Here is a 24,356-nt window from a genome sequence, read left to right as displayed (position 1 = left end):
AAGAGAATCTGGCCCCAGATACTTCAAGAAAATTTCTGAATGTAGCAAGTTTTGATAATTTCCCTAAGAGCCTTATAACGACCATGTTAGTTAGCATGTTTTACTTTAAACTTTTCCCCAAATGATTACACTAGGGCTGAATTCCACAACTGTGACTTGTCAGCATCTGAGAGCCGAGTTAGAGCATGCTGTGTGAACTGCTTATAAGCGAACAGGACACTAGAGAAGTAGCTTTAAGATTCTGTTACTTACATAAACAGTCAGGCATTTAAAACTGATTTTGCTTGCTTAGGCAACACTTTTGCTAATTACTCCATTATGAAAATCTAAACATAGTTTGAAAAGTCTGGTGTCCCAAGTTAAATTTTTCTCTTTTTGCTAGCTTTTTTTAGTTAGGGACAAGTATGTGATACGAATTTTGCTTTATTTAGTTCAGTTTATGTTCTTTTAGGAAATTTTGCAGAGAGGAAGGGATGAAGATACTTACTTTTTAATGTCCTTACATTGCAGAATGCAGTACTCTGCAATATAATTCATTGTGACAGCCAAAATATTGCATTTGGCTTGAGTTCAAATAACTTCAGTTACAGATAGGTAAAAATGAGAAGAAAAAATTAGGATAAAGGCTCTGCTGTGAGTTTTGTCTCAATCAACTGGTTGTTAATATTCTCACGGGGGTTATTAAAAGATTTGCAATAAGCCCACAGAAAACAGAAGGGGCTTTTCCTTTCTAAGCCAGGTGTTGAGTTTGGAACACTGGCCAAAAATAAGTTTGTCACGTTGCTTACCTTTATTTACATAGTGCTTGCATTTAAACCCTACAGAGCATGATTTGGGTGCCCAGCATTGGCATTACCAAACAACGTTTGAAGAATGTTTGTCTTCCAGACTAAGGTTTCAATTTAGAAAGGTGTGGTTGGTTCAATGAAAGTATTTAGGTGTGTGCTGAAATACAGTCCAGAGCTGAGGTCGAGGTTTGTGACTAACACAGTAATATTTCACCTTCTGTATCCTGCAAGGGCACAGGTATAATGCTGTCAGGTGCTGCTAGTGAGAGCCAATGTTTTAAGTACACACTTGTAAGAAATAAAAAAAAATTGCTCTGAAATACATGAAAGCTATGATGACAGCCGAAGAGCTGAAATGGGACAACAGACACATGTGAGGAGTCGAGGGGGAAAGAGAAAGACAAAGCGGAAGTGGGATTCGGGTGTCTCAGTGTGCTGTTCATGTTTTTGAAGGTGTCTCTAAAGGTTTCTGGCATCTAGTTTATTAATACAATGAAAATCTGCCTTACAGGTGTTTTTTAACCAAGCATAGCAGCAGAAAACAGTTTATTTGGAATTGAAATGTTGTAAGGAAATTTTAAATAGTGTGCAGTTAACTAAGCGAGTACTCTAAAGCTGAAGAAAAAAACTTTTAGTGTGTTACATTAATTATCAGGATTCTCTAGTAAGTGTCATCTAGTATTTTTCTTCCTGATCGGAGAGTAGAAAAGAAATTTTCCCACCCAGGCAGCCTCACGTGGCAGTGTCCTGCTGACGGAGCAGCGGGCAGGTGGGAACTGCCGGTGTTTGTTAGAACGCGTGTGCCGTGGGCAGCGGGAGCTGAGCTGGGGCAGCTGGGCGGGTTGGCCGGCTGCGCGCCCCGTGGGTGACACGGCGGCGGGGCCCTGGGGCCCTGGCTGGAGGGGCCATCGCCCTCCCGCGCACAGCCCGGGGGCGGTGGCTGTGCGGAGTGGCGCCGGGGCCGGCCGAGCCGGCCGCTGTTCCGCGGGCCGTGTCACCTGCGGGCCCCCGGCTGCGGCCCGGCCCGGCAGCCGCTCTGCTGCCGCAGCCCCGGCCGGCCCCGCCTGGCCGCACCGCAGCGGGCACGGGGCGCCCTCTAGCGGGGGCTCCGCCGCCCCCCCGGCCGCGCCCAGCGGGCAGCCGGGGGCACCGGCAGGAGGCGCGGCAGCGGGCGGCCCCCCGCACCCACCCCCGGGGGGCGGCCCGCACGCCTGACGCGCGGCGCGGTCTGCTCTTCCTTGCAGAACACCTGGCACAGAACATTTCCAAGTCGCACATGGAAACTTGCCAGTACCTGCGGGAGGAGTTGCAGCAGATCACATGGCAGACCTTTCTGCAGGAGGAAATAGAGAACTACCAGAACAAGGTACAAAAGCACCCCAAGCTGGGGCATGCTTTGGTTAAAGCATGGCGTTCCCATAACACACTGCAAAATTCACTTGTTCACAGCCTTCTGTTTACTATCGGGAATGTGTATTTTTGTGTGTTTTCAAAAAAATAATATGCCAGAATCAAAAGCAGCGAGATGATTAGCGTATCCTTTGCGTCTGCGATTTCTACAGGTACAGGAAAAGGCAAAGCCATACTCCTAAAATCTACCTCTCTGTGATAAAGAGGGATAAGAAACCAGAGAAATTTGTTCAGTCCTAAACAGAACGTTATTTTCATTTCTTAATTTGTAATCTCCTGGGTCAGCAACAACAAAAGCTGATACCACTAAGTTTTGTAATTTTACAAAATTTTGTAATTTTAGTGTGGGTTTCTTTGAGCTTACAAACACAGAACTCTGCTAGACTGCCAGCCTTCAGCGCCTGGTTGCAATCCCGATTCATTCCACAATTGCTGTGCAGGTTTCAGTTTTACCTGTACAACAGCAGCCCAGCGCTGCTGTACCACCAGTGGGAATTGTAAGATTCAATCGATGTTTCTATTTCCAGTATGCCTCCTACCCGCAAAATACTATTAAATGGCTACTTTTAGAAAACTGTCTTGGGAAGCACTGTTGAAGCACACTGTTCTTTGAACATGTATTCCATCTCAACAAAAAATATTTAACCTTCCAGAATATAATTTTTCCACTCATTAGGTAATTTCATTCCGAAATATTATCAACATATGAAAAAATCACTACTTGCATGCCTTCTTTGTGTCATTAACAAGGTGATCTTCATATATATGTATATCTTTATATGCATCCTTATGAAGACAAACTAGTTAGGAAATTTACATTCAGTACAAAACACAGTTATTGATGGGAAAAATGTGATTATGCACTGCTAGTGTAAATTGGCATTTTCTTTTGATGCAGCAAATAAAATTCCCACTGAAATGACCAGAATCATTATACTTTGACATTTTTGACTTCTCCACCCTGGATCTCTTCTGACATCCCTGAAGAAGTCTTACGTGTTTGCATTGTCACTCATCCACACGAGGCTTTGGCTTTGAGGTTAACTCCCCTTGTCTTGCAAGCAGAGTGTAGCCAGGAGTGCGGGAGGGAATTCACTCCACCTGTTTTTTCAGCTCAGTTTTACGTTATGAAAATGGGCTTTCCAAACCTTGATTAGTAATTTTTCAATTTTTCTTCTCTCTCAAACAGCAAAGGGAGGTAATGTGGCAGTTATGCGCAGTCAAAATAACAGAAGCTATACAGTATGTAGTGGAATTTGCCAAACGCATTGATGGCTTTATGGAACTGTGTCAAAACGATCAAATTGTGCTTTTAAAAGCAGGTATGTGGGTCAGTTTTAAGGTCTGCTTCTATTAGTTTTGACTGAGGAAGGTGTTACCTGTATATAGTGATTGTATACACATATATGTGTGTTGGACAATGATCATTTAAAATAATGCAAGGGGAAAACCTTGCATATTGTGTCTGTTTGAAGTAATACACTTTCTTAGTTACTCTGGCTAGAATGAGTTCAAGTCTACATAGGAAACTTTCATTATGAAGAAGGGGAGCATTGAATGTGTAAAGATGGCAAAGTTGGATTCAAATTTTTTATTTTGGCTTGCTAGTAGTGAATAACACATTTCAAGGTAAAAATCCAGATTGTTCATTGGAACATGTTGTAGAAGTAATGCAGTTTACGAATACTGGACAAAGTCGTCAAAGCATTGTGAATGTAAATCTAAATGAGCTGCTTTGACCTCAGAGACTTCATTAATCTAATAAAAAATATTAAGAGTTTATTAGCATTAACTAAGTTGGTTTAGCAAAAACTTCTAAAGGGGTTTATGGGAATTCTTTTAATACTACTAGCAAATCAACCTCTGCCCTGTTAAACTGCAGAAACCTACTACCCTACGCAATTGATACTGAATGCAGAGCATAGGAAATTTTTAAATCCTCACTTGCTCTTTGCAACTGAAGTCTCTTCTTAAATAGTCAAACATACGTTGTTTCTGTTTTAGGGTCTTTAGAGGTTGTGTTCATCAGAATGTGCCGTGCCTTTGACTCCCAGAACAACACAGTCTACTTTGATGGCAAGTATGCTAGCCCAGAGGTTTTCAAGTCCTTAGGTAAGGAAATACCAAGTGTTGTATCTTAAAAAAAACAAAAAAAAAAAACAAAACCACAGAATAAAAATAAGGTGGAAAAGCGAGGGGACATCTGCTTTGAAAAATTCAGGCTTATTTTGTAAGCAGTCATGCTGGCTCTGTTTGAGGTCAAGCTGATTTCAGGAGTTAAAACAGCTTAACTTTATGCCGCAAAGTACTGTTGGTGTTGAAATTCGACACTTAGATCAGGGTAGAGTGGTTTGGACACACTTGTTGAGAACAGAAGCCCAGATTTCATATCTTGTCATATATATTCTGTTGGAAAAGACAGCGGATTATAAGCTAATTTTGGATATACTGACACTACTGCTTTGAAGATGTTAATAGTGTTTTTTAATACAAAAAGTCCAGTTACTTGCAGGTAAAATACTGCAAATCAATGTTTTTATTAAACCACAGTTTATCATTTCGATTTTTTTTCTGTATATTTTTGCTGATTTAAAAGGATGATTTTCACTCGGTATAGATTTGGGATGTAAGCTGTTTCGGAGGGCAGTGAAAATACGGCAGCAGAGAATGCTGTCAATTACTGAAGTATTTCTCTGCCTTTCTAAATCACTTTGAGGTGCGAGGTCAGCGTGCAAACAATTCAGAGAATGCAGTATCAGATGTGCGTTTCAGTGAAACATAACTTTCATCTGTTACCAACTACATCCAGAAATTTAGGCTGGGTTGGGGCTGAGGTCTGCAGAGGAGAGCCCTCTTCCATCAGGTTGCAATCCCCTTCAAAGCAGGGCTCCACTGTCGTGAACTGCGTAACAGCATGTGTAACAGCAGCAGTAACCTGACTTACACCTGTGTGAGCAAGAGAATGGATGAAAGGAGACAAGAGTTCCTTTTCTGCATGAAAAGCTTTCAGACCTTGGCTTCTCCCTTCGCTTTTGCATGTACCTTGTATGCCTCTCTTCCCCACCTTCCATGTGCTCAGTAGTCTTAAGATCAGCACTTTTCAAGTACACAATTCAAACCTCCAGTCCACAGTGACATGGGAAAGTTCCATTTAGAACAGAAACAAAGCTAAACCAATTCTGAGCTTGAAAATGGCTTGGCTTTTATCCATTTTTACCCCAGAAGAACCAAACGTGGAAAAGATACAGTGTGCAAAACCTTCAAAGTACTGGCTGCCAGGGTGCGGGAGCTGGGGACTCGTGGGAATGGGGTAGTAAGCTCAAGCGTGAGTGAGATCTCACTCCCATCGCTCCACAGTCCTTAAGATGACCATTCACCCATGAAGTATTTTACATGCATTTTTCACCTCCGTCAGAATAAATCAACAACTGTGTAGCTCTGAAGTAGTTTTAAACAACGTGGTATGAGCTGTACCTTCTTTTTGGCAGGTTGTGAAGACTTCATTAGTTTTGTGTTTGAATTTGGAAAAAGTTTATGTTCTATGCACCTGACGGAAGATGAGATAGCTTTGTTTTCTGCATTTGTTTTAATGTCAGCAGGTAAGAGATAAAGGTTTGCTCCAGGTTTGTTAGAGGTTGTTTTTATTTTAAAGTCTTTTTAATGATAATGTTAAGACTATCAGACAGTGTGAAATGTCATCATCTTTTTCAGTGTCTCCTTGACCAAAATTTTTATTTCAGCAAACACATTAAAACTATGAATTCAGGAATAAATTTGTTAAATTGGAAGTGATAACTAAGCCCTAGTTTTCCAAATGTTCACCTCATTGAGGACTCAGCTTCTTTGCAAAACCTTAAATGCATGTGAGTGAGACCATGGGGTCAATCTAAGTGAGACAGGCAGAAGGTAGCCACTGAATAGATACAGTCAACTTTCAATGTACATGAGCTTGCAGCTGTAGCAGAATTATCTCAAGCACGTGACAGGACACTTCCAGTGTCCCCTCAGGTCTGTTAAGCGGGGTTACCATTTTAGTGTGTACTGGTACAAAGGTACCGAGGTAGTTTAGGTATCTAAACCCATCATGAAACTGGGTACCCTGAAAATGATGGTGCTGGATATACAAGTCACCCCAGGAGTCAGCCTGTGTCTACCATACTTGTGACTAAAATAACTTAATAATTTCAAGTAGATACGCACAGTACTCCAGGTTCTGGGAAGGCTTATTGGGTTGGGTGAAACAAGGTGCCAGCGCAGAACATCAGTTTGTGTCTGGCATAACATCAGTTTGTGTCTGGCAGAACCCCCAAGGAAATGAACGCTGTTTTCAGACTGCAGCACAGCGTACTCAGGAGTGGTGGTGGAAGAGTCTGTTAGCAGCAGTGGGTTTATTGAGACTATCATAAATACGTTCTCATGTTGTTTGCCAGACTGGAAGTGTGTTAGCCCTGTGTCTTAGTATGTAAGCTGCAGAATCCCACAGTTCTGCCACAGAGGATGTAGCAGCTGATACAGCTTTTCTGCTAGGAAGTTTATGTGGTTTGTTTGGGTTTTTTTAGCTGAATATTTGGCTCTGATTTTTCTGTATGTCACTGTAGAGCTTAGCAAGAAGATCCACTCCCACTGGTTGTTCATTATGCGATCTATTCATTTCCCACTAAAAAGCTGCTAGCTTCATTTTGTAAATACCCTGCATTTTACAAACTTTGTTAGCAAATGATTAATAAATCTCACACAGATATGCTGCATTCTTCTAATTAAAGGCTTTATAGAAGTAATTTTAAATGCACATAATAAATACACTCCAAACCCTATTCATTTTGAAACTCATTTTCTATATGATAGTATAAAAGTGGAAGGAAGGTTGCAAACAAGAAAGATGAATCTGTAGGAGGCTTAGTACTTCCTGGTGCACTGTGATTGACGTGAGCAGTACTAGAGGTGTTAACTCCATTTATATTTAGATCGCTCATGGCTTCAGGAGAAAGTAAAAATTGAAAAACTCCAACAGAAGATCCAGCTAGCACTTCAGCATGTCCTACAGAAGAACCACCGAGAAGATGGAATTCTAACAAAGGTAAGAATCATGCTGTGACATGTCATATGACTCTGAAAGCGTGCTTTCTCATGAATGGTATCCTAATTGTGGTGTAAAAGCTTTTCTGCAGTTAGTTTGTTAAATCCAGAATTCTTTGTTCAAAATCAAGGCGCTTAGCTGAAACTATTTACTAAAAACTAGAAGAGGCAAAATGACAATGTGCTAGGGAGCAAGGTTGATAATGGTCTGAAAAGAAGTGTTACAATGTTGAACTTCATAAAAAGCAATGGAAAGTTTTTATCCTGTTTCGCGTACACAATATTTCTGCCACATGGAATACTGTTTCAGTTCTACAACCTGCATGCCTTAATCCTTGTGAAATCTCTGCCTGCCTGACAATTAAGTTGTTACAACATGCAACACCCAAACTAACTTTGTTTTTCAGTCTTCCATGAGAAGTTCCCCACCCAGCCTTTTTCTCAGCAGTTCTTCCAAATACTGGCGCCTAGGGAAAAGAAAAAAGATCCTACATACTATTACGCTAATCTGAAGTATCTTTGTGTAATTTTTCAAAAATGGAAAAGTGGTGTGATGTTAAAAAAAAAAAAACCTGAAGAACTGGGGAAGGATAGGCACTTCCTTACAGAGGTAGTTCCTTTTAGAACTCTACACAGCCGGAAAGCTTATGCTTCGTTTCACACCATTGCTTGCAACAGAAGCAGGATGGTCCAGCCCAGGCTTTGCAGATTGTCCTTGTTTCAAATCCTAGCTCATGTAATTCTTTTCCCAGTGTATACTTTGGATACCTTTACTGGAAGAAAGTTTCTTGTATGTGCTTTGATACAAATAATTCACTCAGTAAATTCAGGGAGTACTGTAGTGATACGCCTGAAGTACAGATTTTTCTGGTCTGTTCCTTTTCACCTTATTTGGCATAAGCTAGAAAAGCCTAATCTATTGCATTGCCAGTTCCCTCCATAATAGTGACAGTGGGTTTAAAAGCAGTCAGGACTGCCTTCTTCCAAGAGAATGACTAAACTGCATGAATGAACATCCAGCCAGGAAATATTTCTATATCAGTCCAGTGCTTGGTAGGCAAGTGAGGAAACCTAATGATACATTTTCCTAGGAACTTAAAAGATTTATTTCACAACTTGAGTAGCTTTTTAGTGGCTTTGTCTTTTTTTTTTCTTTCTTTTAAAAAATCTAACATAACAAACATCCATGACTGCACATCTGAAATGTCATTGTTAAGGTACACAGTTGAAATGAACTCTTAAGTGTTTGGGAGAGCTTTAATCCCAAGAGCAAGATCGGGAAGCTTTGTTCCATATATGACCGTATGACTTCTGTTCATTTTTTTTTACAGTTAATATGCAAAGTGTCTACTTTAAGAGCACTGTGTGGACGACATACAGAAAAGCTTATGGCATTTAAAGCAATATACCCAGACATTGTACGACTTCATTTTCCTCCACTTTACAAGGAGTTGTTCACTTCAGAATTTGAGCCAGCGATGCAAATTGATGGGTAAACGTATCACCTAAGCACTTCTAGAATGTCCGAAGTACAAACATTAAAACAAAAGAAAGGAAAAAAAAAAAAAAAAAAAAGAAAGAAAACCAAGACACTTTATATGGCCCTGCACAGACCTAGGGAGCCAACACACTGCACATCTCTTGGTGGTCGGGGTCAGGCGAAGGATGGGAAACAATGAAACAAAGTTGAACTTGTTTTTCTCATGCATATGATTTCCATTATGCCTACAAATATGGACCCTTTTTCTGTCTCAACTTCTCAATCCTTGACCTCTGTTTACACAGACTGAGGGTACTAATGTCAGAAGGTTGTCTTCTCTTGTAGTTCACTGCCCAGACTTTTGACAGAACAATCAATTTGTTGATCAGAACAGAGAGTCCACCTAGTAATCAGCGACTGGTGTGCATTGCAGAGATTTCAGCATCAGTTTGCACAGCTTGCTCATTGTTTCATGAAGGACGATTTTTTTCACCTACCACTGTTTGCCAGTAGACAGAACGGCATGAAAAGGGTCCATAGCAATAGCAACAATAGCATTATAATATATTACAGGGTAAATGGGCATGAAGACTATATATAGCAAAAGAGATATTGTTTATATATTGTTTTAATTAATATAAAATGTAGTTACTGGTATAGCTTTTCTTGTTGAATTGATAAGGCACTTTCATTTTGCACCTTTTTCTTTAAATTAAATGCTAGCGTGTTCATTGTTGTGTTGCATGTGCACCAGAAATTCAAGTTTAACTGAAAAAGGTTTGGCAGGTACTGGTACATTGGGAGGTATTTATGCTGCTGTTTTCCATGTTACTTTTAAAGAGAGGCTGGTCATATCCTGAAATGGTTACAGTGGTTTGTTTTTTTTTAAAGAGTTGAAAATTATGACAATTTTCTAAATTAAAATCAGCTTTTCAGCTGTTAAATGCAAGGGTACTTTTTGTTTTCAAATCTTTCAAACCTGGATGTTTAAAATTACATGCCTAAATTCAAATTTAGGTGCACAAGTCAAAAGCCTCATTTTCAAAGGTGCTGAGTTTCCGTGGTCAAAGTTAAACTAAGCAATTACAGATTGTCTACAAATGAGTAACACAGCGTCCTTGAAAATCAGGCTGTTAAATAACATGTCTTTCTGCCCACTGTAAATCCAGGTTTGAAGATATTTACTCAAGTCTATATCTACAGTAAAAGTATGTGTGTATGACATGTATGTTGAAAAGTAATTTTTATACATAATATTACATACTTTTGTACTCCATATCGTAAACAATGCCTTCAAATTCCAAACTCTAGCCTATGAGACACCAACCCATGTTCTTCCAGCATCCGGCAGTTCAATTTCAGGTAGCTGAACAGAGAAGTCCATTGCTCTCCTTATTTAAAAAGATGCACTTTAAAGTTGATGAGGACAGAGTAACGAAGTAAAGACACGCTGTTGCTAGAAAGCATTCTTCTGTACTCTGTATAATGCCTGGAAATCATTAATACGATAAATCTGCATTCTGTAATTCTGAAATTGTGATTCCCATTTTGCATAACTAACCAATAAGCTGAATCTCACAGTCTTTGTTATTATTAATTACCATTCCCTTTAGGAAGAACACTGTCTCAGAGCACATTTAGCAAGTAAACCTAGTTCTGAAGGAAGCAGATTCACGATAAACAATATCACAAAATAAACTCTGGCTGGCTGAGCCAGAGGTGCATAATTGGTCTGAATGAGATGAACATGTATAACCAAATGCTATGTAAGCCTACACAAATGAAGTTTCTGATGAAGTACATAAGAAAAAGCCAGAAACTTTAAAAAAGGAATGAGATGGAATGTGCTCCACTGATTTAATTTCCAAGGATAAACAGTCTCTTACATATATTAGAGTCGCTGAGAAGTAACAGAATTGAACAGAAGCACACCAAAGCCTAACTATTTTAAAAAGGAAAATTAGGTCAGTGGGTTATTATAAGCAAAACAGAGGTTTATTCTGTGATTTAAGTATGTTTCCTCTGAGGTCAAATTGAGACATTTAGCTATGACACCTATTAAAAATTCTGTAGTCTTCCCCATCAGGGAAGTTACAGCTATCACTGATCTCTGTGGTTTGAAAGGAGGGGTAAATGAGCATCATATGTTTCACCTTCAAAGCAGTAAGCCCCTGGAGTACGGGAGGAGAGCACCTGCACCTCCGTGAGCACTGGGATGGAGGCATGAGGGGGCTTTTGGAAAAAGCCCACAGAGCCATCTTTTTACTGCTCCATCCTGCCTGCTCCCGAAGTGGGGCTCGCAGCCCAGCACATGCTCTCTTTAGTCCTACTGAAACACTCTTCCTAGAATCATTGTTTACTTTATTGGAGTAACTGGCATGATATGGTACTTCCATTCTAACGTGTGTTTCTATTTTTAAAGCAACCCTTTTAACTAACAAATGTTTTCCGAATGTGACCAGCCTTAGGTGCTAGTCCTGTAAAGATCAACTAAACTTAATTTCAGTGTCAACTAATGAATAATGAAGTAAGACCTGTACTTTTTTAGAGAGTGAGGTACAACTCCTACTTCTGACAATAAGCAGACTACCAAGCAAAATATTTGGGGATTAATTTTCAGTCACATCCTTTTCTTACCTTTTCCTGATGAATATTAGTACTTTACCAGGCATCTAGGTGCTGATGGTTTTGTTTGGTATCTAGTTCAGCATATTTACACCCATAAGTCATTGACAACACAGACTTTGGAGCATTGACTAATAAAATACAGAACAATAAAAAGGTTCCCAATAGAGCCTTAGCTGAAAGCCCGTTGCATCTGAAGACAGCTTGTGACATGAACATCCAGGCCAGAAAGTGCTATCTTTTTTTGTCCTGTGTACTCGCACCTTGTTAAATCAGGCTCTGCGTACATACCCCAGGTAACTCAGCTTTCCCGATTACAGTTAACAGCTGCTTGGCAGTAGAGTATTGTTTTTGTTTTGCTCTTCATGGAGAGGGGAAAAAAGGGGTACAGCATGGCAGATGTGCTGATAAGACTTCTGTTGCCAAGGAGGCTTTTATGAAAGGAGACACAGAATAATGTCAGTGGCTGCTGAGGGCAACGGCCATATGCATGTAAGAACCCAGCGCAGCCGAGGAAATGCACTCTGCAGAACCTCTGGGACTATGGCCTGGTATCAGATGATCAACTGAATATTCAGTTAAAAAACATACTGGGTGGGGGTCAATGGATATTCACATAAGTATTTTCATAATCTGCCCTGTTCACTACAAACAAAAACATGAGGATAGGTGAAGATAAAGGGGTAATATATCCATTTCGAATGATCTGTTCCTTAAAGTCTGCAAAGAGATTGTCACTGGGTGTTATATCTATCCACAAAGATGTTTTCAGGCTTTCTATGAAAAAGATACTATACTATGCTGTCCTTTGAACCACCCTAATATACTTCGACATAGCCAGCAAAACTATGGGATTAGGTGGAAAGGGAGGCTGGTTTTAAGTTTGGTTGTTCTTTATTAAAGCTTACCTATCTTAGTATGGAAACCAAGATATCTGTGCGTGTATGTGCACCTGTGTGTGTGTGAGAGAGAGTACATTTGTGTGCGCACATGAATATATGCGTGGGTACGTGTGAGTGGCTGCTTCTAGGCTGTTAAGTGTCAATGGAATAAAGAAAATGTATTCAAAATACTTAAGTCAAAAATAGAAGGTGGAAAAAAGAATTTATTCTATACAAAGCCTTGTCTGGACCACTTTAGAGAGACTTCTATTTTTTTAACCCTTCTATAAATGTTTGATGGCACTTGAAATATTCCTGCAATAAAATGTGATTTGTGTAAACATTAAAAAAAAAAAAAAGATTTTGTAATGTGAAACAATGAAAGAAAGTAATGTAATTTTTCTAAAAAACAAAAAAAAAACAAACGAACGAACTTTGTATTATTTTCTTGATGGAATTTGTCTATTTGTCTTTGGAAAACTTTTTATTTCATTGAATGTGCCATAGTAGAGGTGTGTTTTTCTTTTTCTTTCCTTTTTTTTTTGTTTTTTACATTTTTAGATTAAAGGAATAGCTGTGTTCCGACATTCCAAAATGCAAGATGACATAGCAGTCATGATTAAAAGGTTTGATTAGTAAGCTTCAATCATTGTTGCTTTTTTTGCACATGTTCTTCATTCCTCTACAGTGCAATATGTACATAGAGCACTTGCGGGTGTAACCTTGATCCCTCAGGGAAAAATACATTTTTTTACCGTATTTTTCTTTTTTTCTTTCTTTTTTCTTTTTTTTTTCTCTTTTTTTTTTTTTTTTTTTTTTGCTAAGGAATGTCGATTGAATCACTTGTCTGTTGTTGAGGGGCAGCCAGATAATAATCCTAAACCACTGTCACAAAACATTGATTGTTTAAATTTTGTGCCCTTTTATTATTTAAAAACAAAAAATAAAAGTTATTTTCTGACAGTTCATTGTGCTGATTGGTGAAAAAAAGGGTAAATAGATAAGCACCTTATGATTGACTTAACTGTGAATGACAATCCATCTCGTTGCCAACAACAGAAGCCCTATCATTTTGGAGCTGGGGTTAAGAGTCAGAAACTAATGTGCTCAGGGATCTTCTAAAACTCTTCAACAGGGTGGCCAGTACTACTGGTGGAACAAATTACTTTTAAAAATATATGCTAGTATTTCTTCCCTTCCCCCTCCCCCCAAGGCACAAGAGAACTGGATATTATTTTTACCTAAGTGCTCTAGGTGTGCCTCATTCTTGTACTCAGTTTTTGCAGTATAGCTGCTCTTTGGTCTTTATTTTGTTCAAAACAAAAGTACTCCAAACAGTGCAAAGGTTTTGCAATTGTGTTTTAGAAAATAAATTCATGCTGACTCATTAAATAAATTATTTAAAGTACTTTCAATACCCTCTGGACATTTTTATAACGATAGGACTATTTTTCCAGCTGAATTTCAGTGTTTTGCAATAGAAAATAGGTTTTCAGTATTTAAATTATTGTCAAAGGGAACAAATCAGGTTTTGGTAGTACAGTAAGCATGGAAAGGTAATGATTAGGTTTTGGCAATGAAGTCACATAGAAAAAACATAGATCCGCAGGAATACAAGAACAACGTTTCAGACATTGTCTGTCATTGTTGCGTATGCTTCATGGTAAAGCAAAAAAACCTGACTGGAAAGAAACACTGAGGTTGAAGACATTGTCACATCTAGTACATCAAATACAGCAATTCCAAGTGATGACAATAGCACCAAAACACAGCAATGTCTAGAAAGTGTCCAAGTGCCAAACTGTAGAATTCTGGAAGCCTGATCCAATATTTTACCTGAAAAAGCAGGTAGAAAAGTACAAACAAAATGAGCAAGATTTCAAGACTTTGGGTAGACTGGGAAAAGAGTGAATTTCTCCACCAAACATGTCTGCTTGCAAAAAGCATCAGTTCTCCAATATCTTAAGTTATTGAGGGGTTTTTCACTGGGTACATGGCTTCCAGTTGTTTACTCCAGGTTGCTTAATAAATAGGGAAAGCTTTCTTATGGTTTTACAAGCTGACAGTCCAGTTTAGCTTGGAATGGCCTTCCAAGGCAGGCAACTGCTTAGCAAGTACGACCTCTTGATCAGTTGATGTTCTGGCATCTTCAGTAGAAGAAAATTCCTATTGCTGATTCACAATAGAACATACTCTTTACACACTTGCCTATCAATTAAGCATACTGTTAATATGTACAATCTGTAAGATGTTTCAACTATGTAGTGTGGTGATCCAAATATTACAGTATCTTTTTTTGGATTGGCATACGTTCCCCAGTCTGTACTTGATGAACAAAAGAGGTTGCACAGTGTAAGCTGTGTAAACGACGTGTATTCTTTTTCTCTACACATTCCTAAACTCCCTAATGTAGATAAACTTCTTAATATAAAAGTCAGAAACAGCACTTACTATCCAATATCCAAAAATAATAACAATTTTCTCTTTGAGTATTCAGTATGTGAAATTCTATATGTGCTAGCTGTTTCAGATTGCACAGAACACCTTTATTTTCCTTAGCTGGAGAAATATAACTATTAGAATTATTTTTTAATTACTAATGCTAATATTTATTAAGTTAAAAGTTTCATCCATGAATATATTTGAATATTAGCCTCCTATTTTCTTTATGGTTAAATATTCCTTCCTATAAATCATTTGGTGGAAATGAGGGCAAATGCATACAGATACCAAATAAAACAACAAAAAGAAAAGTTTTAAAATTTAAATGAGTATTTATTTAAAAAATCATTGCAGTATGTGCTTTAATCCTAGTACTGTGATAATAGCTCACTAAATAATGCTAAGTCACTGGACTTGAGGGGAAAATATGTAACGTTTAGGACAATATACAGTCTATCTTTGGAACTTTATTCAGGTACTAAATAGAATTTGAACATCAAAATAAAGCTGTATTCTACCTTTTTCATATGTAATGTTGCTTTTTTATCTTTTTTTTCTTTTGCCTTTATCATTGGTAGAATATAGCAATAACTTTATAGCAATAAGTAGGCTATCCAAATAAGAAGCAAAACATGATAAAGGCTTCAGATCAATACTCACAGGTTCATTTCTTCTGCCACAATATTCACTTGTACGTCTTCCCTCATAATCTCATCATTTCTTCAAGCTGAACTTCACAATCAAGTTGTTCAGCTTGTGTGACATCACACCTTTTTCTTAACATTTGCATGATTTTGGTGTTCATATGTCCTTTGTATACTTGTTTTCCTGTAAGTCAGTGTTTCTCAAGGTTTCTGAAAGCACAATCTCTTTCAGCTGTATTTCTTTGTAGGGCTCCATGTGTTGGAATGACCTTACTTTTTCTGGGGCAGGGAGTGCAAACCAGCTGTAATTACTGGCAGCATTCGGTAACTGAAGGAACTGGGCTGCTTCTGGTACTTGGGAACTCCATGGCGAGTGCAAATGCTTGCAGCCAACAGCCAGCTCTTCCAGCTCCTCCACACTGCGGGGGCTGAGCTGCAACCACTAAGTGGGACGAGTTTCCTGGCCGGCGTGCTCGTCTACAGCCTGCACAAGCACTCGCTCTGTACTAGAGAACCAAGCTACATTTGCTTGGTACAGCATTTTGATAGGAATCTAAACACTTTGGCATCTTTCAAATGGTTGTGACTTTCAGTTTGAGAAACACTACCCTAAATTACCCCACAAAGTCTTAATGTAGATGCACAAACTTTACAGGAACTTGCAATCTGTAACGCTATCTATATCTAATGCAGAGAATTCATAAGCAATACAGTGAATTTTATTTCACAAAAAGGCATACGTACTGTACACCTTTCTAAATCCAAAATGTTCCTCATTTCTACATTGATTTAGAAACAAGTTACAGAACAGTGGTGAATAATTGAACTATTAGGACATTAACTGGCTGCTTCTATATATGTAACTGTACTGTCTGCCTGCTCCTTTTCTGGAGATGTGTTTTTGTATTGGATGTTTGGGCCAATGGGAGGCTTCAAGCTACAATGTATTTTCCCAGATTAAATATATTTAACATACGACAAACCCCAGACAAGGCTTTTTAAAATGTATAAAGAACTGCAGTGTTAGGTGGTTTATTTGCAAACTGTTTTCAATGTTGTCCATTTTTATGGCACCTTTAACAATATTCTTGTTTCCAAAGTACAAAAAAAAAGGTTAAAAATACTCTAGCCATAACTGAATGTCAAGCAATAAAAACAAATGACTTTTTGTGCATAGATTTAAAAGAAATACAAGTTTTAGACATCTGCATGTAAATGCAATCTCTTGTTTACCGCTTTCTTAAACTTGAGCAACTGATTCCTTATTTTACTACTAATTTAAGGACTTGTAATGGCCTGTAAACATTTTATCTTGCTCTATTCTTTCAACTCTAACTTTGTCTCTGCTTTGGAGTCATAATATTTAATGTTGTTCTGCTCACCTCTATACAGTTAACTTTTTGCTTTCATTCTGTATAGATAAACTTATACTATAAACAGCCTACACAGTGCAAATATTTATCTGTTTATCAAATACCACATTATGCTGTATAATATCTGTTTTACTATATAATCTATTTTAGACATAGCTGTTTAGAACTAGAGTGTGCTATTTTTGTGTTTTTCTGATGTGTGGTGCTAGATAAGTTACTTTTGTGAACAAAAGCAAACAAACCCCTTTTATTCCTAGACAATACCACCTTTGGGTCTTGTTAATTTCACTGAGTATAACTATATATAAATATATATATATTTGTGTATATATATATATACACCAACATATGCCCAACAAGTACCTGTATCAGAGTACAAGATTTGGGACATGGTTTTCTCTTTAAATGCATAGTGTCATTATATAAATTATTCTATAGTATATTTAATAAGGAGAAAATTACTTCACCGGTACAGATACTTGATATCAAATGTAGAATTTTTTTCTACATTATTAACATTATTAATTATTAACGTTATTAAAAATGTTCTGTCCAGCTTGTTATCCTTTTGGTTACTAAAACAGTCTGCCTGTATTGTATCAGAAAAAAGAAAAACATCTAATCTGCCAGTATAAAGTAATTACAATATGCTGTCTGTCTGAAAGGGAGGTAGCTATTTGGCTTGTTGGGAGAGTTCTATCCTGTCATTGCATCTGATATTTATAGATGTTATTCTGCTGGGTGCCTTCCTCCCTCTTCACTTTAAATAGGATCTGTACACACTCAAACTGCGGATGTTACTAGGCCACGCCTACACACCTAACTCCAGTTACTGTAAATACGAATTTTCTGTAAATTTTCCATGATTGATTGATGGCTAAATTCAGCCCTTGGATATGCTTTATAAATCATGCATACATATCCAAGGACAGCCATTAGTGACTAAAGTTAATTAAGAAGTGGAATTTGCAATGTTTTGTCAGGTCTGGGGGTTTTGTTTTTATTTTTCATGTATACCTTAATTTACGTAGTCATGTACCCTTAAAAGTTTTCCTATCCCCTGTTCCTTCATTCTAGATAATTGTTTTCATGTTAATTCTTAAAAACTGATGGATATCAAATATCTAACTAAGGAGGTAATTAACCTTTTAAATATTTATTAGAATTTTTCTGTAATATTACTGAATTTATAAGATCTTTAGCAAAGATTTTTGAGCAATTTATTAAATACAATGTTTCTGTTTACTGCACTTTTTGATAATAGAAGGTAGTGAATTTTAAAGCCATGGTTCTTGGCTTCCATGCACTGCTTTTATACCCTCAATCCAAGGAATATATATATATAAATAATTTTTTTTAAACAGCAAACATACTGTTGTCCTAAAAATAAATACAAACTTTACTGCACCGTGGGTATATTTTCATAAGTGGAATGTTTTAACTGCAAACACTATCAGGACAATTATAAAAACCTCTTGAAGCTACAATCTTATTTAAATATAAGCCATGACAATTTTATTTTCCCTTGTTGATTTAAGTCACCTTTTGATATTTTCAAAGAGAAAAGGACTCGCTCTTAAATTTGTATGTACCAACATAATACCAGGAACACGTTCTCCCTGTTGTTTTAATAGTTTGATATATTTATGCAAAATCATTTGGTTAACGTATATTCTCCCTGTTTACTAAATGTTCAACGTAACAAGACCAGAATAAATGCTGATTACAAATAAACATCAGTTTGAAGATTAAGCACATAAGACTTCAAAAAACCTCGTTGAGTGATACGCTCAAATTTCTGTAAATACACACAAGTTTAAATGCAATTATACTGTACATGTAAATATATGCTGTCTGTTATGTGTACAGTATGTATAAATTCCTTTTCTAGCCACAATAAAACGTAAGCCATCAAGAGGAATACTAAAGTAGTATTGTACTAAACCTTTGCTAATGATCTTTACCCAATCACTTTTCACTTTCATGGACCTTTCCAACTCACTCTTACGATAGCCTGCTTATATTCAAGTTTGTTATTTTACTCAGTCCCGAAAAAAAGTATTTTGATTCATTTTGTAAATATGACTGTAAAAATAAGAGATTTAATGTTGTCTTTTAAATACTCCAATTTTCATTCTAATATGAATGTTGTTATATTGTACTTAGAAACTGTACCTTTAATATTACATTACCTTTATTAAGTGCATTGAACACATCGATTTTAGATGTGCTTTATGTACTGTTATCCTGTAATAAAACTTCAGCTTCTAATGGAAAAATCTGTCTTAATTTTTTGTCAGTAGCATCTAATTTGTTTTTCTGTATTGTGCTCTATTAGGTTTGCTCCTTAAGAATGCACTGTTGCCCAATTGGAAAATTAGGCTGTGCTTTCAAGCACATTTGTCAGAGCTGTTTAGCACATAGATCATGTAATGTTTGGGAGTAGGGAAACAAGACAACTCTGAGCACCTTTTAAGCTCCCCTTTGTGGCCAACTTTAAACCTCCTCAGAATGAATATGCATTAATCTAGCTTCCCTTTCCTTGAAGGTCTTGCTTGAAATCACAGTTCACTGGATCAAGTGAGAGATACAGGAAACCTGGCTTAAGGCCTTCCCAGTGGCTTTGGAAATACCACTTTGGGCTAGATCTAAATGAGTGTTTGGGTATCAAAACTGACATTTTAATACAATTTAGGCATCAAAATTCAAAGTTGTAACTCCCCCCTGCTGTGCTAACTTTGGGAGCACCTGAGTGTCAGCAGCATGCTTGGTCTTTAGATTGCACGCACATAAAATTCTACTTCTGCACCTACCCAGAAATTCCTATCTTGACAGAGCTTTAACAGCTCAGTATTTATATGTCTGACCATAATCCAGAAATAGGTATTAGCATTCATCTTTGAAGCACTGTATCTGGAAGCAGCCTCCACCTACAGATCATGTCTACAAAAAATAGTAGTGCAAGTGATCACTTGCTTTAGAACTGTAGCACTGAGTAGTGCCATTTGTTCTACGGCAGCTCCATGATTAAACCAGTCTTTGAGACACTGAAAATCCAGATTTAAGTTTCTCATCTTCAGGACATGATTCCTGCCCCATCTGTCCACTCACAGGAGAGTTCCTAACCACCAAGGTGACAAGTTAGACAGCAACTATATAAACAACTACGTAAGTTCAACGTAAAACGCAGGAATTTTTCTGAAGCAAGAGGCGAACGGAGGACTGCCATGCCCACCCATAAGGAAAGCTAAACTGTAGGTTAGGAGGCAGTGGTTTTGACCCCTGACTAATTCACAGAACGGTTTCGTTTCACAGGGACCTCCAGAGCTCACAAGTAGGGCCACCTAGAGCCTGTTCAATCAGCTTTTGAGTATCTCCAAGGATGAAGACAACACGACCTCCCTGGGTGACCTGTGCCAGCACACAGTGACCCTCACAGTGAAAAAGTTTCCTGATGTTCATTTTTGTGCCACAGAAGTAAAAAGATCACATAGGAACATAGGAAGTAGCATGGTTTAAAACAAAACCCAAAAATGGGCACTGCAGATTTTACAAGAGATGCAGACTGAAGTAGGATTTAACCCGCCACATTCACAATCTCAGATAGTTCTACTAAACATTCAGCTATGTAACTGTTGTCATACCTGGGTTTTAAAGATTACTCCTTGCAAAGCTGCCTCCAGGACTGGGCTCTGGGTGGATCCAGTAGGGAGACAGAAAGCTTTCCATTTCTCTGAGATACACAAGCCACAAAAGGGCAGAATTAAAATCAAATAATGTCCTTAAAACTGATCTGCCAGCAAGCTAAAGACACTCCTTTGTTGGTGGGTTTAGACATCGTTCTGAATTATCTCAGTATTTTTATGTATTTGTATATAGTGACCAGAGTTTTAGTTACAGGACTAGGTGGGTATTTTGCTTCGTGCCACAATCCTCACTTCCCTCTTCATTTCTCTATCGGTCACACTGTGAAGGGGATCACCTTTCCCTGTAACACCGCAAGCAAATGAGTTTCCATCACCTAGACCTACAGGTACTGACTATTTAATTCCACATTTTACCACACTGGGAAGCCTGATCACCAGAAAGAAAGGTTTTGTGGCTCTGTCCGCATGTTAACAAGTGGGAAGTGAGCCAGGGAAATGGGAAGCCCAGGAGAGGAGGAAAGGTCATAAATGCAGCAACTTTCACGGGGCACCTCAGCCCCTCACCACAGCCCCGGCCCTCTCAGGGAGGAGCCGCCCGCTGGAGCCCTGCCCCGCCCGGGCCTGCCATCCCTGCGCACCCCGGGCGGGCACTGCCACTCGAGGCACCGCACCTGATCAGGGATAAACCTCAGCGAAGAACGTGGAGGCGGAGCAGAGCCCGCGGCGCGGGAAGGCCAGAGGCACGCGCCATCTCCCGGTGAGGCGAGGCGCGGCGGGCCGCACCCTCACCCCGCCCCGCAGCGGTGCCGCCTGCCACAAGATGGCCGCCGCAGCCCTCTAGCCGCTGCTCAACCCCACGCTGCCATTGGCTGGCTTACACTTGATCCCGCCCACCGGGCGTCCTGCTACGCTGATTGGCTAATGCCGTGAGGCAGGCTCCCTCGCGGCGGAGAGGAGGACCGGGCGAATACGCTTCCCTGAGCGGCCCGTCAAGATGGCGGGCAGAGGGCAGCTGCTGACCTGGTGAGTGCGTTCCCCCGCTCCCCCTCAGCCAGCTAGGCGAGTCTGCGGGGCGGGAGATGTCCCCGCGTTCCGCCTGCTCCGCCAAGGGAAGGAGGCGCACGGCGGCAGCGGGCCGGGCCTGCGGCCCCGCCCCGCCGCGGCGGGAAGCGAGAGGCGGGAGGGGGAGGGCGTCCGCCCGGGGGAGGGCCGAGCCGAGCCGAGCCGAGCCTGCGTTCATGGGCCCTCACTGTGAGGGACGGCTCAGTAATGCACGGCTGCGGTGCGGGGTTAGGGCCGGGGCGTTGTGCTTGTTCTTATACGAAAAGCCCTACAATGAGGTAATTCGGCTTTTTAAGTCTAGAGAGGTGAGTTGGGTTTGAATTAGTTCATTCGTGAGGAAGGCGGAAATATATTTCTCCTCATGCCTTTCAAAATAGTTTGGGAAGATTGGTGTTGTGTAAGCCCTGTGCACTGGAAGGGCTATATTAAATAAATGAATAAACAAGAGAGTTTAGAAGGTAAGTTCTGCGTAGAAGACAAAATATCTCTTTTCTGAAAAATTAAAACCAAGATTTCTATATTCTCAAAATTCCAGCAAGTTCAACTCAGTGATTGGTTTTGATTAATGAACGTCTGAAAGCATGTAACTCCATCAGAATTTCACCGTATCTACAATTTATATTCTATATTAATGAAATTGCGCTTTTCTGGACTGTGAAGAACACATGTATCTTACTGTTGAAAGACAGTAGGAATTAAACAGTATATATGTAACTTCCATAAAAAGGGAAAATGAACACTGTAGCTAGCCCTTTTTTTAAATAATTCTGTGCTCTGGTTCTTGGGCAGATGTGGCCTTTAATTTTTTGTGTATTGCAATGTTCATGTTTTGTTTTTTATTTTTTTATTATCAGGGATATTTCACCAAAAAATGGCATTGAAGTATTTTTCTCACATGAAATTTATGAAAAATATTCATTGGCTCCAAGCCTCTCTGAACTGTGGCGTTTATCAAACAGGTATATTCTGCTATGTTATAATTTTCTGCTGTCCGTCATCATCCTGTTGATAAATATCCTTACTGATTTGGGGGAAAGCTGCCTATTATCCAGCGTGCAAGGATTTGTTACTGATTCCTTGCTCCAGCAGTTGGTCTGTGCTTTACCTATTGGAAACCTCCGGAAGTAGGAAGACTTTAGGTTAGGTTGGGACCACTGGTCTTTTGTGTCTTTTGGGGGGTGGGATGGAGCTTGGGTTATTTTTTGGGGGTGGCGCTAGTTGGTTTTTGCTTCCATTTACATACCAATGAGGGATGAAGTTTGAGCCACACTTTTTGACTGGTCACGGCAAGGATCCTGTAACCCGTGAACCAGACCTAATTCTTTTTAGAACCTGATGTCTTGCTGTCTGTGTCTTCTCACTTTGTAGAAGGCTGACAATTGTGTACACTGAAAGCCTTTTTACTTGTATCTTTTGGAAGTAGCTAACACTGTTTACACAGATCCAACAGCATCTCGGGTGCAGTGGAGATGCAATTAATTCCTTGAGTAATGAAGAAACTGTAGAGTATTATCTGAAAAATGGGAAATGAAATTATGTGAATACCCGTGGTACAGATAGCATTGTTTGTGCAGTTTTGACATCTTTATTTTCTTAAGTTGAGGCAGTAGAATCAACATTTGTTTCACATCGTGAAAAACATGGCTCATGCTGCTGGGTTTCAAAAGTTGGAGGACTGTATTTAGGGTATTGGGGTTTTTTAAGAAGTTGTTAAGCTGGTAGGGAGGTACAAGTGACAAGTGGATGAACCTTCACACCCCAAAGAATGTGGATGGGAGACCAAAGTAGCTACTGTGCTCTAAGTGAGGAGTCCAGCATGTGGAGAAACAATTTGTTCTAAAGGAGATGATATATTTTTATGAACTGACACTGGGAATGCACATTAGAGGGGAGTACCTGCCTATGTCACGTGAGTCTCTATATCCCATGTCTTCAGCTAAAGAAGGCTTTTCTTGTTCATCTGTTGGATGAGCACAGCCCTCACAGCTTGCTACTGGGTACACTGGGTATTACTGTAGGATTATTCCTTTAGATGATGTAGAAAAAGTGTTTCTGGAGTACATGTGACTGCACTCAAGAGTGGGATTGTGTTCAGTTGTGTAGGGTAGACATGGGTTTATAGCAAGAAGAGAGGCTGCGACCAGAAAATTTTGTAAATTGGTAGAACCAGGTTGTGTTGCCATAGTCAAGAGAAAGGAACCTGTTGGGACAAATGTGAAAGTAAAAACTGGAGGAAATTGTCGATTTTTATATTGGGGTTTCTGATAGAGAACACACACTTCAGTAAATATCTTACTGTAGAAGCTGTGAAGGCAGGTTGCTGATAAAATGAAGAGGAAAAATTTTAAACTATCAGCTCAAATAAAGTATAATGCTGTAAATATGGACAGAAAAGCTCTGTCAGATTATTTTGGTTTGCACCCTGATGAAGACTGTGACAGTACTGCATACTGAAATGATCTTGATGTGCTGCCATTCCATTCCGTGCTGAATATAGCCAATTTAAGCTGCTAGAATTTCTTTATGTTCCTACATTGGCATATCTGAGTCAGCATCTTGTCGCTGCTGCAGCTTAATTAAATTTGCCAGTTTGTGCCGTGAGGATGGACACATTCTCATATTCAGAGAGACAGCTGTGAAGTATTATTAAGAACTGTGGACGTGATACTGCTGGGTTTGAATGACACTTGAGATGTTTTCTACTGCTGAAATCGTATCTTAAAAATATGCTATTCCCAAGATCAGCAGTTAATGTTCATTTTGTTAACCTTAAATATTTTCTCTCTTAAGAACAGTTATTTTAAATAGAGCAGGGCTAAGATGGCCTTCATATACTGGAGTTGTTTTAAGAACTAGCTATATAATGTTACTTCCTCGTTGTTTTTAGGGCAGCTACGCCCCTTATTAGCCCAATATTATTTTTGGCAA

The 24,356-nt window shown here is 39.2% G+C and overlaps 2 protein-coding genes across 9 annotated transcripts in view; both read left to right on the top strand.

The window, feature by feature from the left end:
• Window positions 1–18,998, top strand: part of RORA (RAR related orphan receptor A) — a 384,509-nt gene extending 365,511 nt beyond the window's left edge. For all 3 annotated transcript variants that reach the window (XM_040600296.1, XM_040600297.1, XM_040600295.1), the window contains 6 exons: window positions 2,033–2,154; window positions 3,388–3,520; window positions 4,203–4,310; window positions 5,687–5,797; window positions 7,163–7,275; window positions 8,606–18,998. In XM_040600296.1, coding sequence (XP_040456230.1) covers window positions 2,033–2,154; window positions 3,388–3,520; window positions 4,203–4,310; window positions 5,687–5,797; window positions 7,163–7,275; window positions 8,606–8,770 — 752 coding nt within the window. In that variant the 3' untranslated portion in view covers window positions 8,771–18,998. The remainder of the gene's footprint in view (window positions 1–2,032; window positions 2,155–3,387; window positions 3,521–4,202; window positions 4,311–5,686; window positions 5,798–7,162; window positions 7,276–8,605) is intronic.
• A 2,279-nt stretch (window positions 18,999–21,277) lies between these two features.
• The window catches only part of ICE2 (interactor of little elongation complex ELL subunit 2), a 29,024-nt gene continuing 25,945 nt past the window's right edge, over window positions 21,278–24,356 (top strand). Inside the window, exons 1-2 of one of the 6 annotated variants that reach the window (XM_040600047.1) lie at window positions 21,278–21,389; window positions 22,283–22,387. In XM_040600047.1, the coding sequence (XP_040455981.1) occupies window positions 21,361–21,389; window positions 22,283–22,387 (134 nt within the window). In that variant the 5' untranslated portion in view covers window positions 21,278–21,360. Of the gene's footprint in view, window positions 21,390–21,606; window positions 21,734–21,779; window positions 21,887–22,282; window positions 22,388–24,356 lie in introns of those variants that run through there. The other 5 variants (XM_040600041.1, XM_040600042.1, XM_040600043.1 and 2 more) reach the window with 5 other exon arrangements.

This window comes from Falco naumanni, chromosome 7 (assembly GCF_017639655.2).
Source record: "Falco naumanni isolate bFalNau1 chromosome 7, bFalNau1.pat, whole genome shotgun sequence".
NCBI lineage: Eukaryota > Metazoa > Chordata > Aves > Falconiformes > Falconidae > Falco > Falco naumanni.
Note: the sequence above shows the minus strand (reverse complement) of the source record. Positions and strands in the feature narration are given on the sequence as shown.